General features: G+C 42.9%; 1 protein-coding gene across 1 annotated transcript in view; it reads left to right on the top strand.

Moving 5' to 3' along the window:
• LOC135553107 (calsyntenin-2-like) overlaps positions 1 to 14,499 on the top strand; it is a 509,523-nt gene that overhangs the window by 388,529 nt on the left and 106,495 nt on the right. Inside the window, exons 7-8 of the mRNA XM_064985212.1 lie at positions 1,504 to 1,761; positions 1,991 to 2,112. Coding sequence (XP_064841284.1) covers positions 1,504 to 1,761; positions 1,991 to 2,112 — 380 coding nt within the window. The remainder of the gene's footprint in view (positions 1 to 1,503; positions 1,762 to 1,990; positions 2,113 to 14,499) is intronic.

Below are 14,499 nucleotides of genomic sequence, written 5' to 3'. Positions count from 1 at the left end.
TGTAGATAAATAAAGCAGTATGTACTCTATGCATGGAGGTAGATAAATAAAGCAGTATGTACTCTATCCATGGAGGTAAATTAAGCAGTATGTACTCTATCAATGGCTGTAGATAAATAAAGCAGTATGTACTCTATCCATGGCTGTAGATAAATAAAGCCGTATGTACTCTATGCATGGAGGTAGATAAATAAAGCAGTATGTACTCTATGCATGGAGGTAGATAAATAAAGCAGTATGTACTCTTTCCATGGAGGTAAATTAAGCAGTATGTACTCCATGCATGGAGGTAGATAAATAAAGCAGTATGTACTCTATCCATGGAGGTAAATTAAGCAGTATGTACTCTATCCATGGCTGTAGATAAATAAAGCAGTATGTACTCTATCCATGGAGGTAAATTAAGCAGTATGTACTCTATCCATGGCTGTAGATAAATAAAGCAGTATGTACTCTATCCATGGAGGTAGATAAATAAAGCAGTATGTACTCTATCCATGGAGGTAGATAAATAAAGCAGTATGTACTCTATCCATGGCTGTAGATAAATAAAGCAGTATGTATTCTATGCATGGAGGTAAATTAAGCAGTATGTACTCTATCCATGGAGGTAGATAAATAAAGCAGTATTACTCTATGCATGGAGGTAGATAAATAAAGCAGTATGTACTCTATCCATGGAGGTAGATAAATAAAGCAGTATGTACTCTATGCATGGAGGTAGATAAATAAAGCAGTATGTACTCTATCCATGGAGGTAGATAAATAAAGCAGTATGTACTCTATCCATGGAGGTAGATACATAAAGCAGTATGTACTCTATCCATGGAGGTAGATAAATAAAGCAGTATGTACTCTATCCATGGCTGTAGATAAATAAAGCAGTATGTACTCTATGCATGGAGGTAGATTTATAAAGCAGTATGTACTCTATCCATGGAGGTAGATAAATAAAGCCGTATGTACTCTATCCATGGAGGTAGATAAATAAAGCAGTATGTACTCTAGCCATGGAGGTAGATAAATAAAGCAGTATGTACTCTATCCATGGCTGTAGATAAATAAAGCAGTATGTACTCTATGCATGGCGGTAGATTAAGCAGTATGTACTAGATCCATGGAGGTAGATAAATAAAGCAGTATGTACTCTATCCATGGCTGTAGATAAATAAAGCAGTATGTACTCTATGCATGGAGGTAGATTAAGCAGTATGTACTCTATGCATTGAGGTAGATTAAGCAGTATGTACTCTATGCATGGCCATGGCTTCTGATGACTCTCATCCACTCCTACCTTTGAAAGACTGTTTAATTTGTCACAAATCAATAGTCACATCCACTATCAATCTCTGAACATCGTTTACACATTAAGCCTGGGCCTCTGGCTTATTCATAAGTCATAGCCAAGGTCAGTCTGAACCATCTGTATATCTGTGTTGATTGGTATTTACAGTCCTGTGTTGTTGTGCTTCCTTATCTGTTCCCACGGCAACAATTACCCAGGGGCCTCGTCGGGCAGCACAGACCTTCTCCCTGCTCCCAGCGTCTCCACCAATTGGACTGCGTCCCTTGTGACAGACAGTGGGCGGGACAGCGACCTCATCTTCCGGTTTGACGGGCGGCAAGCAGCAAAGATTCCTGACCAGATGGTACCACAGAACCTGACGGATCAGTTCACAATCGCCACGTGGATGAAGCATGGACCCACTCCTGGACTGAGGGCGGAGAAAGAGACCCTGCTCTGCAACTCTGATAAGACAGGTGAGAAGAGGGGAGGGAAGGTAGGAGGGAAGAGAGTGGTGTGGCTGGGAGATAAGTAAAGTGGGAAGGGCTGTGTGGAGAGGGGCAGGAACATTGAATGGGTGTGGTCTACTGACAAGAATGGGTTTATCTTCACTTAAGAGAAGGGGTCTTAATTCAAAGGTTGTGGTAATTTTAGGGAAGGTGTGTTACATTTACGCCCTCTTCTCTTTCTTCATCCCCTCTCCAGAGATGAACAGACACCACTACTCCCTTTACGTCCATAACTGTCGTCTGGTCTTTCTGCTCCGGAGAGACTTCACCCTGGTGGACACCTTCAGACCTGCAGAGTTCCACTGGAAACTGGAGCAGGTAGGCTTCACAGTAGGCTTTGTGTACGTCAGCGATATTCATTTGTAATGTACTGTACCACTAAAGAGGGACAACTTGTCCTTACGAGTGTGCTGTCTATGAAACATGATGTGATGTTCAGATGGCCTGGACCAACAACTCCCTCTAGAGGCTCTTGACCAACACCTAAAGTCCTTCATCCCAGAACCTCTCTAAAAGCCTCAATGCACAGAGCAGTTGAGACTGTTTTCGACCTAGACATATGAAGACCATCTCTATTGAAAATATGTCCCTCACCGTTATATGTGTGTGTGTGTGTGTGTGTGTGTGTGTGTGTGTGTGTGTGTGTGTGTGTGTGTGTGTGTGTGTGTGTGTGTGTGTGTGTGTGTGTGTGTGTGTGTGTGTGTGTGTGTGTGTGTGTGCATGTGTTTCCTCTGGGGATGAAGGTGGGCTGGCGGTGAGGATACAGTGACTTGCGAAATTATTCACCACCTTCAAATGTTTCCTATTTTGTTGCCTTTCAACCTGGAATAAACATTTATTTTGGGGGGGCTTGTATAATTTCATTTTCACAACATGCATAACACTTTGAAGATACAAAATATTTATTCTTGTGAAACAAACAAGAAATAAGACCAAAAAAAAAAGAAAACTTGAGCTTGCATAACTATTCACCCCACCAAAGTCAATACTTTGTAGAGCCACCTTTTGCAGCAATTACAGCTGCAAGTCTCTTGGGGTATGTCTCTATAAGCTTGGCACATCTAGCCACTGGAATTGTTGCCCATTCTTCAAGGCAAAACTGCTCCAGCTACTTCAAGTTGGATGGGTTCCGCTGGTGTACAGCAAACTTTAAGTCCATAGCACAGATTCTCAATTGGATTGAAGTCTGAGTTTTGACTAGGCCATTCCAAGACATTTAAATGTTTCCCCTTAAACCACTTGAGTGTTGCTTTAGCAGTATGCTTAGGGTCATTGTCCTGCTGGAAGGTGAACCTCCATCCCAGTCTCAAATCTCTCGAATACTGAAACAGGTTTCCTTCAAGAATTTCCCAGTATTTAGCGCCATCCATCATTCCTTTAATTCTGACCAGTTTCCCAGTCCCTGCCGATGAAAAACAACCCCAAAGCATGATGCTGCCACCACCATGCTTCACTGTGGGGATCAAGTCAAATCAAATCAAAGTTTATTTGTCATGTGCGCCGAATACAAACCTTACAATGGAATGCTTACTGAGAGGCTCTAACCAACAGTGCAATTTGTAAAAAATAAAAATAAAAAGTGTAGGGGAACAATAGGTAAGTAAAGAAGTAAAAACAACAGTAAAGGGACAGTTAAAAATAACAGTAGCGAGGCTATATACAGTAGTGAGGCTATATACAGTAGTGAGGCTATATACAGTAGAGAGGCTATATACAGTAGTGAGGCTATATACAGTAGTGAGCCTCTATACAGTAGTGAGACTATATACAGTAGAGAGACTATATACAGTAGAGAGGCACTATACAGTAGTGAGGCTATATACAGTAGAGAGACTATATACAGTAGAGAGGCTATATACAGTAGCGGGGCTATATACAGTAGTGAGGCTATATACAGTAGCGGGGCTATATACAGTAGTGAGGGTATATACAGTAGCGAGACTATATACAGTAGAGAGGCTATATACAGTAGCGAGACTATATACAGTAGAGAGGCTATATACAGTAGCGAGACTATAACAGTAGCGAGGCTATATACAGTAGCGAGGCTATAAAAGTTGCGGGCTATAAAAGTAGCGTGGCTTTATACAGTAGCGGGGCTATATACAGTAGAGAGGCTATATACAGTAGCGAGGCTATATACAGTAGTGAGACTCTTTACAGTAGTGAGGCTATATACAGTAGCGGGGCTATATACAGTAGCGGGGCTATATACAGTAGTGAGGCTATATACAGTAGCGGGGCTATATACAGTAGTGAGGGTATATACAGTAGCGAGACTATATACAGTAGCGAGGCCTTATACAGTGGCGAGGCTATATACAGTAGCGAGACTATATACAGTAAAAAGGCTATATACAGTAGCAAGACTATAAAAGTTGCGGGCTATAAAAGTAGCGTGGCTTTATACAGTAGCGGGGCTATATACAGTAGAGAGGCTATATACAGTAGCGAGGCTATATAGAGTAGTGGGGCTATATACAGTAGAGAGGCTATATACAGTAGCGAGGCTATATAGAGTAGAGAGGCTATATACAGTATAGAGGCTATATACAGTAGAGAGGCTATATACAGTAGCGAGGCTATATACAGTAGCGGGGCTATATACAGTAGAGAGGCTATATACAGTAGCAAGGCTATATACAGTAGCGGGGCTATATACAGTAGATAGGCTATATACAGTAGCGAGGCTATATAGAGTAGAGAGGCTATATACAGTAGAGAGGCTATATACAGTAGAGAGGCTATATAGAGTAGCAAGCCTATATAGAGTAGAGAGGCTATATACAGTAGAGAGACTATATACAGTAGAGAGGCTATACACAGTAGAGAGGCTATATACAGTAGCGAGGCTATAACAGCAGCGAGGCTATATACAGAAGCGAGACAATAACAGTAGCGAGGCTATATACAGTAGCGAGGCTATAAAAGTAGCGAGGCTATAAAAGTAGCGTGGCTATATACAGTAGCGTGGCTATATACAGTAGCGAGGCTATATACAGTAGAGAGGCTGTAACAGTAGCGAGGCTATAACAGTAGCGAGGCTCTAACAGTAGCGAGGCTATATACAGTAGCAGCTATATACAGTAGCAAGACAATAACAGTAGCGAGGCTATATACAGTAGCGAGGCTATAAAAGTAGCGAGTAGCTATATACAGTAGCGTGGCTATATACAGCTATATACAGTAGAGAGGCTGTAACAGTAGAGGCTATAACAGTAGCGAGGCTCTAACAGTAGCGAGGCTATATACAGTAGCGAGGCTATATACAGTAGTGAGGCTATATACACTAGCGGGGCTTATATACAGTAGCGGGGCTATATACAGTAGTGAGGCTATATACAGTAGCGGGGCTATATACAGTGGCGAAGCCTTATACAGTGGCGAGGCTATATACAGTAGCAGGGCAATATACAGTAGAGAGGCTATATACAGTAGAGAGACTATATACAGTAGCGAGGCTATATACAGTCGCGAGGCTATATACAGTAGAGAGGCTATATACAGTAGCAGGGCTATATACAGTCGCGGGGCTATATACAGTAGAGAGGCTGTATACAGTAGCGAGACTATATACAGTAGCGGGGCTTTATAGAGTGGCGAGGCTATATACAGTAACGGGGCTATATACAGTAGCGAGACTATATACAGTAGGAGGCTATATACAGTAGAGAGGCTATATACAGTAGCAGGGCTATATACAGGCGGGGCTATATACAGTAGGCTGTATACAGTAGCGAGACTATATACAGTAGCGGGGCTATATACAGTAGAGAGGCTATATACAGTAGCGAGGCTATATACAGTAGAGACTCTTATACAGTAGAGGCTATATAGTACAGTAGTGAGACTATATACAGTAGAGAGACTATATATGCTATATACAGTAGCGGGGCTATATACAGTAGCGGGGCTATATACAGTAGTGAGGCTATATACAGTAGCGGGGCTATATACAGTAGTGAGGGTATATACAGTAGCGAGACTATATACAGTAGCGAGGCCTTATACAGTGGCGAGGCTATATACAGTAGCGAGACTATAAAGTTGCGGGCTATAAAAGTAGCGTGGCTTTATACAGTAGCGGGGCTATATACAGTAGAGAGGCTATATACAGTAGCGAGGCTATATAGAGTAGCGGGGCTATATACAGTAGAGAGGCTATATACAGTAGCGAGGCTATATACAGTAGAGAGGCTATATACAGTAGAGAGGCTATATACAGTAGAGAGGCTATATACAGTAGCGAGGCTATATACAGTAGCGGGGCTATATACAGTAGCAGGGCTATATACAGTAGAGAGGCTATATACAGTAGAGAGGCAATATACAGTAGCGGGGCTATATACAGTAGAGAGGCTATATACAGTAGCGAGGCTATATACAGTAGCGGGGCTATATACAGTAGAGAGGCTATATAGAGTAGCAAGCCTATATAGAGTAGAGAGGCTATATACAGTAGAGAGACTATATACAGTAGAGAGGCTATATACAGTAGAGAGGCTATATACAGTAGCGAGGCTATAACAGTAGCGAGGCTATATACAGAAGCGAGACAATAACAGTAGCGAGGCTATATACAGTAGCGAGGCTATAAAAGTAGCGAGGCTATAAAAGTAGCGTGGCTATATACAGTAGTGTGGCTATATACAGTAGCGAGGCTATATACAGTAGAGAGGCTGTAACAGTAGCGAGGCTATAACAGTAGGCTCTAACAGTAGCGAGGCTACAGTAGCAAGACAATAACAGTAGCGAGGACTATATACAGTAGCGAGGCTATATACGAGGCTATAAAAGTAGCGTGGCTATATACAGTAGCTATATACAGTAGCGAGGCTATATACAGTAGAGAGGCTGTAACAGTAGCGAGGCTATAACAGTAGCGAGGCTCTAACAGTAGCGAGGCTATATACAGTAGCGAGGCTATATACACAGTAGCTAAATACACTAGCGGGGCTATATACAGTAGCGGGGCTATATACAGTAGTGAGGCTATATACAGTAGCGGGGCTATATACAGTGGCGAAGCCTTATACAGTGGCGAGGCTATATACAGTAGCAGGGCAATATACAGTAGAGAGGCTATATACAGTAGAGAGGCCATATACAGTAGCGAGGCTATATACAGTCGCGAGGCTATATACAGTAGAGAGGCTATATACAGTAGCAGGGCTATATACAGTCGCGGGGCTATATACAGTAGAGAGGCTGTATACAGTAGCGAGACTATATACAGTAGCGGGGCTATATACAGTGGCGAGGATATATACAGTAGCGGGGCTATATACAGTAGCGAGACTATATACACTAGCAGGGCTAGTCTTTATACAGTAGCGGGGCTATATACAGTAGAGAGGCTATATACAGTAGCGAGGTTATATAGAGTAGAGTGGCTATATACAGTAGAGAGGCTATACAGTAGCTGGGCTATATACAGTAGAGAGCTATATACAGTAGAGAGGCTATATACAGTAGAGGGGCTATATACTGTAGAGACTATAACAGCAGCGAGGCTATAACAGTAGCGTGGCTATATACAGTAGCGAGGCTATATACAGTAGAGAGGCTATAAAAGTAGTGAGGCTATATACAGTATCGAGGCTATAACAGTAGCGAGGCTATAACAGTAGCGTGGCTATATACAGTAGCGAGGCTATAACAGTGCGAGGCTATATACAGTAGCGAGGCTATAACAGTAGCGAGGCTATATACAGTAGCGAGGCAATAAAAGTAGCGAGGCTATAACAGTAGCGAGGCTATATACAGTAGAGGGGCTATATACTGTAGAGACTATAGGCTATAACAGTAGCGTGGCTATATACAGTAGCGAGGCTATATACAGTAGAGAGGCTATAAAAGTAGCGAGGCTATATACAGTATCGAGCCTATAACAGTAGCAGCTATAACAGTAGCGTGGCTAGCGAGGCTATAACAGTGCGAGGCTATATACGGTAGCGAGGCTATAACAGTAGCGAGGCTATATACAGTAGCGAGGCAATAAAAGTAGCGAGGCTATAACAGTAGCGAGGCTATATACAGTAGCGAGGCTATATACAGTGGCGAGTCTATAACAGTAGCAAGGCTATAACAGTAGCGAGGCTATAAAAGTAGCGAGGCTATATACAGTTGCGGGGCTATATACTGTAGCGAGGCTATATACAGTGGCGAGTCTATAACAGTAGCAAGGCTATAACAGTAGCGAGGCTATAAAAGTAGCGAGGCTATATACAGTAGCGTGGCTATATACAGTAGCGAGGCTATATACAGTAGAGAGGCTGTAACAGTAGCGAGGCTATAACAGTAGCGAGGCTCTAACAGTAGCGAGGCTATATACAGTAGCGAGGCTATATACAGTAGTGAGGCTATATACAGTAGCGGGGCTATATACAGTAGCGGGGCTATATACAGTAGTGAGGCTATATACAGTAGCGGGGCTATATACAGTGGCGAAGCCTTATACAGTGGCGAGGCTATATACAGTAGCAGGGCAATATACAGTAGAGAGGCTATATACAGTAGAGAGACTATATACAGTAGCGAGGCTATATACAGTCGCGAGGCTATATACAGTAGAGAGGCTATATACAGTAGCAGGGCTATATACAGTCGCGGGGCTATATACAGTAGAGAGGCTGTATACAGTAGCGAGACTATATACAGTAGCGGGGCTTTATAGAGTAGGCTATATACAGACGGGGCTATATACAGTAGCGAGACTATATACAGTAGCGAGGCTATATACAGTAGAGAGGCTATATACAGTAGCAGGGCTATATACAGTCGCGGGGCTATATACAGTAGAGAGGCTATATACAGTAGCGAGGCTATATACAGTGAGACTCTTTACAGTAGTGAGGCTATATACAGTAGTGAGCCTCTATACAGTAGTGAGACTATATACAGTAGAGAGACTATATACAGTAGAGATGCTATATACAGTAGCGGGGCTATATACAGTAGCGGGGCTATATACAGTAGTGAGGCTATATACAGTAGCGGGGCTATATACAGTAGTGAGGGTATATACAGTAGCGAGACTATATACAGTAGCGAGGCCTTATACAGTGGCGAGCTATATACAGTAGCGAGACTATAAAAGTTGCGGGCTATAAAAGTAGCGTGGCTTTATACAGTAGCGGGGCTATATACAGTAGAGAGGCTATATACAGTAGCGAGGCTATATAGAGTAGCGGGGCTATATACAGTAGAGAGGCTATATACAGTAGCGAGGCTATATAGAGTAGAGGCTATATACAGTAGAGAGGCTATATACAGTAGAGAGGCTATATACAGTAGCGAGGCTATATACAGTAGCGGGGCTATATACAGTAGCAGGGCAATATACAGTAGAGAGGCTATATACAGTAGAGAGGCAATATACAGTAGCGGGGCTATATACAGTAGAGAGGGCTATATACAGTAGCGGGGCTATATACAGTAGAGAGGCTATATACAGTAGCGAGCCTATATAGAGTAGAGAGGCTATATACAGTAGAGAGACTATATACAGTAGAGAGGCTATACACAGTAGAGAGGCTATATACAGTAGCGAGGTATATAACAGTAGCGAGGCTATATACAGTAGCGAGACAATAACAGTAGCGAGGCTATATACAGTAGCGAGGCTATAAAATAGGCTATAAAAGTAGCGTGGCTATATACAGTAGCGTGGCTATATACAGTAGCGAGGCTATATACAGTAGAGAGGCTGTAACAGTAGCGAGGCTATAACAGTAGCGAGGCTCTAACAGTAGCGAGGCTATATACAGTAGCGAGGCTATATACAGTAGCAAGACAATAACAGTAGCGAGGACTATATACAGTAGCGAGGCTATAAAAGTAGCGAGGCTATAAAAGTAGCGTGGCTATATACAGTAGCGTGGCTATATACATAGCGAGGCTATATACAGTAGAGAGGCTGTAACAGTAGCGAGGCTATAACAGTTGCGAGGCTCTAACAGTAGCGAGGCTATATACAGTAGCGAGGCTATATACAGTAGTGAGGCTAAATACACTAGCGGGGCTATATACAGTAGCGGGGCTATATACAGTGGCGAAGCCTTATACAGTGGCGAGGCTATATACAGTAGCAGGGCAATATAGTAGAGAGGCTATATACAGTAGAGAGGCCATATACAGTAGCGAGGCTATATACAGTCGCGAGGCTATATACAGTAGAGAGGCTATATACAGTAGCAGGGCTATATACAGTCGCGGGGCTATATACAGTAGAGAGGCTGTATACAGTAGCGAGACTATATACAGTAGCGGAGCTTTATAGAGTGGCGAGGCTATATACAGTAACGGGGCTATATACAGTAGCGAGACTATATACAGTAGTGAGGCTATATACAGTAGAGAGGCTATATACAGTAGCAGGGCTATATACAGTCGCGGGGCTATATACAGTAGAGAGGCTGTATACAGGCGAGACTATATACAGTAGCGGGGCTATATACAGTGGCGAGGATATATACAGTAGCGGGGCAATATAAAGTAGCGAGACTATATACACTAGCAGGGCTATATACAGTGGAAAGTCTTTATACAGTAGCGGGGCTATATACAGTAGAGAGGCTATATACAGTAGCGAGGTTATATAGAGTAGAGTGGCTATATACAGTAGAGAGGCTATATCCAGTAGCGGGGCTATATACAGTAGAGAGGCTATATACAGTAGAGGGGCTATATACTGTAGAGACTATAACAGCAGCGAGGCTATAACAGTAGCGTGGCTATATACAGTAGCTATATATACAGTAGAGAGGCTATAAAAGTAGTGAGGCTATATACAGTATCGAGGCTATAACAGTAGCGAGGCTATATAAGGCTATAAAAGTAGCGAGGCTATATACAGTAGCACAGTAGCAGGCTATAACAGTAGGCTGCGAGGCTATATACAGTAGTAGCGAGGCTATAAGTAAGTAGCGAGGCTATATATACAGTAGCGTGGCTATATACAGTAGCGAGGCTATATACAGTAGCGAGGCTATATACAGTAGAGAGGCTATAACAGTAGCGAGGCTATAACAGTAGCGAGGCTATAACAGTAGCGAGGCTATATACAGTAGGCTATATACAGTAGAGAGGCTAGGGCAGGGCTATATACAGTAGCGAGGCTATATACAGTAGTGAGGCTATATACAGTAGAGGGCTATATACAGTGGCGAAGCTATATACAGTAGCGAGGCTATATACAGTAGAGGGCTATATACAGTAGAGAGGCTATATACAGTAGGCTATATACAGGCTATATACAGTAGCGAGGCTATATACAGTAGCGAGGCTATATACAGTAGCGAGGCTATATACAGTAGAAACTATACAGTAGCGGGGCTATATACAGGCTATAACAGTAGCGAGGCTATATACAGTGAGTGGCTATATACAGGAGGCTATATACAGTAGCAGGGCTATATACAGTGGGTAGAGATATACAGTAGCGAGGCAGTAGAGAGGCTATATACAGTAGCGAGGCTATAACAGTAGCGTGGCTATATACAGTAGCAGTAGGCTATATACTATATAACAGTAGCGTGGCTATATACGAGGCTATATACAGTGGCGAGGCTATAACAGTAGCGAGGCTATACATAGCGTGGCTATATAAAGTAGCGAGGCTATATACAGTAGCGAGGCTATATACAGTAGCGAGGCTATATACAGTAGCGAGGCTATAACAGTAGCGAGGCTATAGTAGCGAGGCTATAAAAGTAGCGAGGCTATATACAGTAGAGAGGCTATAAAAGTAGCGAGGCTATATACAGTATCGAGGCTATAACAGTAGCGAGGCTATAACAGTAGCGAGGCTATATACAGTAGCGAGGCTGTAACAGTAGCGAGGCTATATACAGTAGGCTATAACAGTAGTAGGCTATATAAGTAGCGAGGCTATAACAGGCGAGGCTATATACAGGCTATATACAGTGAGAGCTATAACAGTAGCAGCTATAGTGAGGCTATATACAGTAGCGGGGCTATATACAGTAGAGAGCTGAGGCTATATATACAGTAGCGAGGCTATATACAGTAGCGAGGCTTATACAGTGGCGAGGCTATATACAGTAGCAGGGAGGCTATATACAGTAGAGAGGCTATATACAGTAGCGAGGCTATATACAGTCGCGTAGCAGGGCTATATACAGTAGAGAGGCTATATACAGTACAGAGGCTATATACAGTCGCGGGGCTATATACAGTAGAGAGGCTGTATACAGTAGCGAGGGCTATATACAGTAGCGGGGCTATATAGAGTGGCGAGGCTATATACAGTAGCGAGTAACGGGGCTATATACAGTAGCGAGACTATATATACAGGCTATATAGGCTATATACAGTAGACTATATACAGTCGCGGGGCTATATACAGTAGAGAGGCTATATACAGTACAGTATATACAGTAGTGAGACTCTTACAGTAGTGAGGCTATATACAGTAGTGAGCCTCTATACAGTAGTGAGACTATATACAGTAGAGAGGCTATATACAGTAGAGCCTCTATGCTATATACAGTAGCGGGGCTATATACAGTAGCGGGGCTATATACAGTAGTGAGGCTATATACAGTAGCGGGGCTATATACAGTAGTGCGGGGCTATATACAGTAGAGCTATATACAGTACAGGCCTTATACAGTGGCGAGGCTATATACAGTAGCGAGACTATAAAAGTTGCGGGCTATAAAAGTAGCGTGGCTTTATACAGTAGCGGGGCTATATACAGTAGAGAGGCTATATACAGTAGCGAGGCTATATAGAGTAGCGGGGCTATATACAGTAGAGAGGCTATATACAGTAGCGAGGCTATATAGAGTAGAGAGGCTATATACAGTAGAGAGGCTATATACAGTAGAGAGGCTATATACAGTAGCGAGGCTATATACAGTAGCGGGGCTATATACAGTAGCAGGGCAATATACAGTAGAGAGGCTATATACAGTAGAGAGGCAATATACAGTAGCGGGGCTATATACAGTAGAGAGGCTATATACAGTAGCGAGGCTATATACAGTAGCGGGGCTATATACAGTAGAGGAGGCTATATAGTAGCGAGCCTATATAGAGTAGAGAGGCTATATACAGTAGAGAGACTATATACAGTAGAGAGGCTATACACAGTAGAGAGGCTATATACAGTAGCGAGGCTATAACAGCAGCGAGGCTATATACAGAAGCGAGACAATAACAGTAGCGAGGCTATATACAGTAGCGAGGCTATAAAAGTAGCGAGGCTATAAAAGTAGCGTGGCTATATACAGTAGCGTGGCTATATACAGTAGCGAGGCTATATACAGTAGAGAGGCTGTAACAGTAGCGAGGCTATAACAGTAGCGAGGCTCTAACAGTAGCGAGGCTATATACAGTAGCGAGGCTATATACAGTAGCAAGACAATAACAGTAGCGAGGCTATATACAGTAGCGAGGCTATAAAAGTAGCGAGGCTATAAAAGTAGCTTGGCTATATACAGTAGCGTGGCTATATACAGTAGCGAGGCTATATACAGTAGAGAGGCTGTAACAGTAGCGAGGCTATAACAGTTAGGCTCTAACAGTAGCGAGGCTATATACAGTAGCGAGGCTATATACAGTAGTGAGGCTAAATACACTAGCGGGGCTATATACAGTAGCGGGGCTATATACAGTGGCGAAGCCTTATACAGTGGCGAGGCTATATACAGTAGCAGGGCAATATACAGTAGAGAGGCTATATACAGTAGAGAGGCCATATACAGTAGCGAGGCTATATACAGTCGCGAGGCTATATACAGTAGAGAGGCTATATACAGTAGCAGGGCTATATACAGTCGCGGGGCTATATACAGTAGAGAGGCTGTATACAGTAGCGAGACTATATACAGTAGCGGGGCTTTATAGAGTGGCGAGGCTATATACAGTAACGGGGCTATATACAGTAGCGAGACTATATACAGTAGCGAGGCTATATACAGTAGAGAGGCTATATACAGTAGCAGGGCTATATACAGTCGCGGGGCTATATACAGTAGAGAGGCTGTATACAGTAGCGAGACTATATACAGTAGCGGGGCTATATACAGTGGCGAGGATATATACAGTAGCGGGGCAATATAAAGTAGCGAGACTATATACACTAGCAGGGCTATATACAGTGGAAAGTCTTTATACAGTAGCGGGGCTATATACAGTAGAGAGGCTATATACAGTAGCGAGGTTATATAGAGTAGAGTGGCTATATACAGTAGAGAGGCTATATCCAGTAGCGGGGCTATATACAGTAGAGAGGCTATATACAGTAGAGGGGCTATATACTGTAGAGACTATAACAGCAGCGAGGCTATAACAGTAGCGTGGCTATATACAGTAGCGAGGCTATATACAGTAGAGAGGCTATAAAAGTAGTGAGGCTATATACAGTATCGAGGCTATAACAGTAGCGAGGCTATAACAGTAGCGAGGCTATATACAGTAGCAAGACAATAACAGTAGCGAGGACTATATACAGTAGCGAGGCTATAAAAGTAGCGAGGCTATAAAAGTAGCTTGGCTATATACAGTAGCGTGGCTATATACAGTAGCGAGGCTATATACAGTAGAGAGGCTGTAACAGTAGCGAGGCTATAACAGTAGCGAGGCTCTAACAGTAGCGAGGCTATATACAGTAGCGAGGCTATATACAGTAGTGAGGCTATATACAGTAGCGGGGCTATATACAGTAGCGGGGCTATA

This window comes from Oncorhynchus masou, chromosome 13 (assembly GCF_036934945.1).
Source record: "Oncorhynchus masou masou isolate Uvic2021 chromosome 13, UVic_Omas_1.1, whole genome shotgun sequence".
Classification (NCBI taxonomy): domain Eukaryota; kingdom Metazoa; phylum Chordata; class Actinopteri; order Salmoniformes; family Salmonidae; genus Oncorhynchus; species Oncorhynchus masou.
The sequence above is the reverse complement of the archived record's forward strand: the minus strand, read 5'-3'. Positions and strand labels throughout refer to the sequence as shown.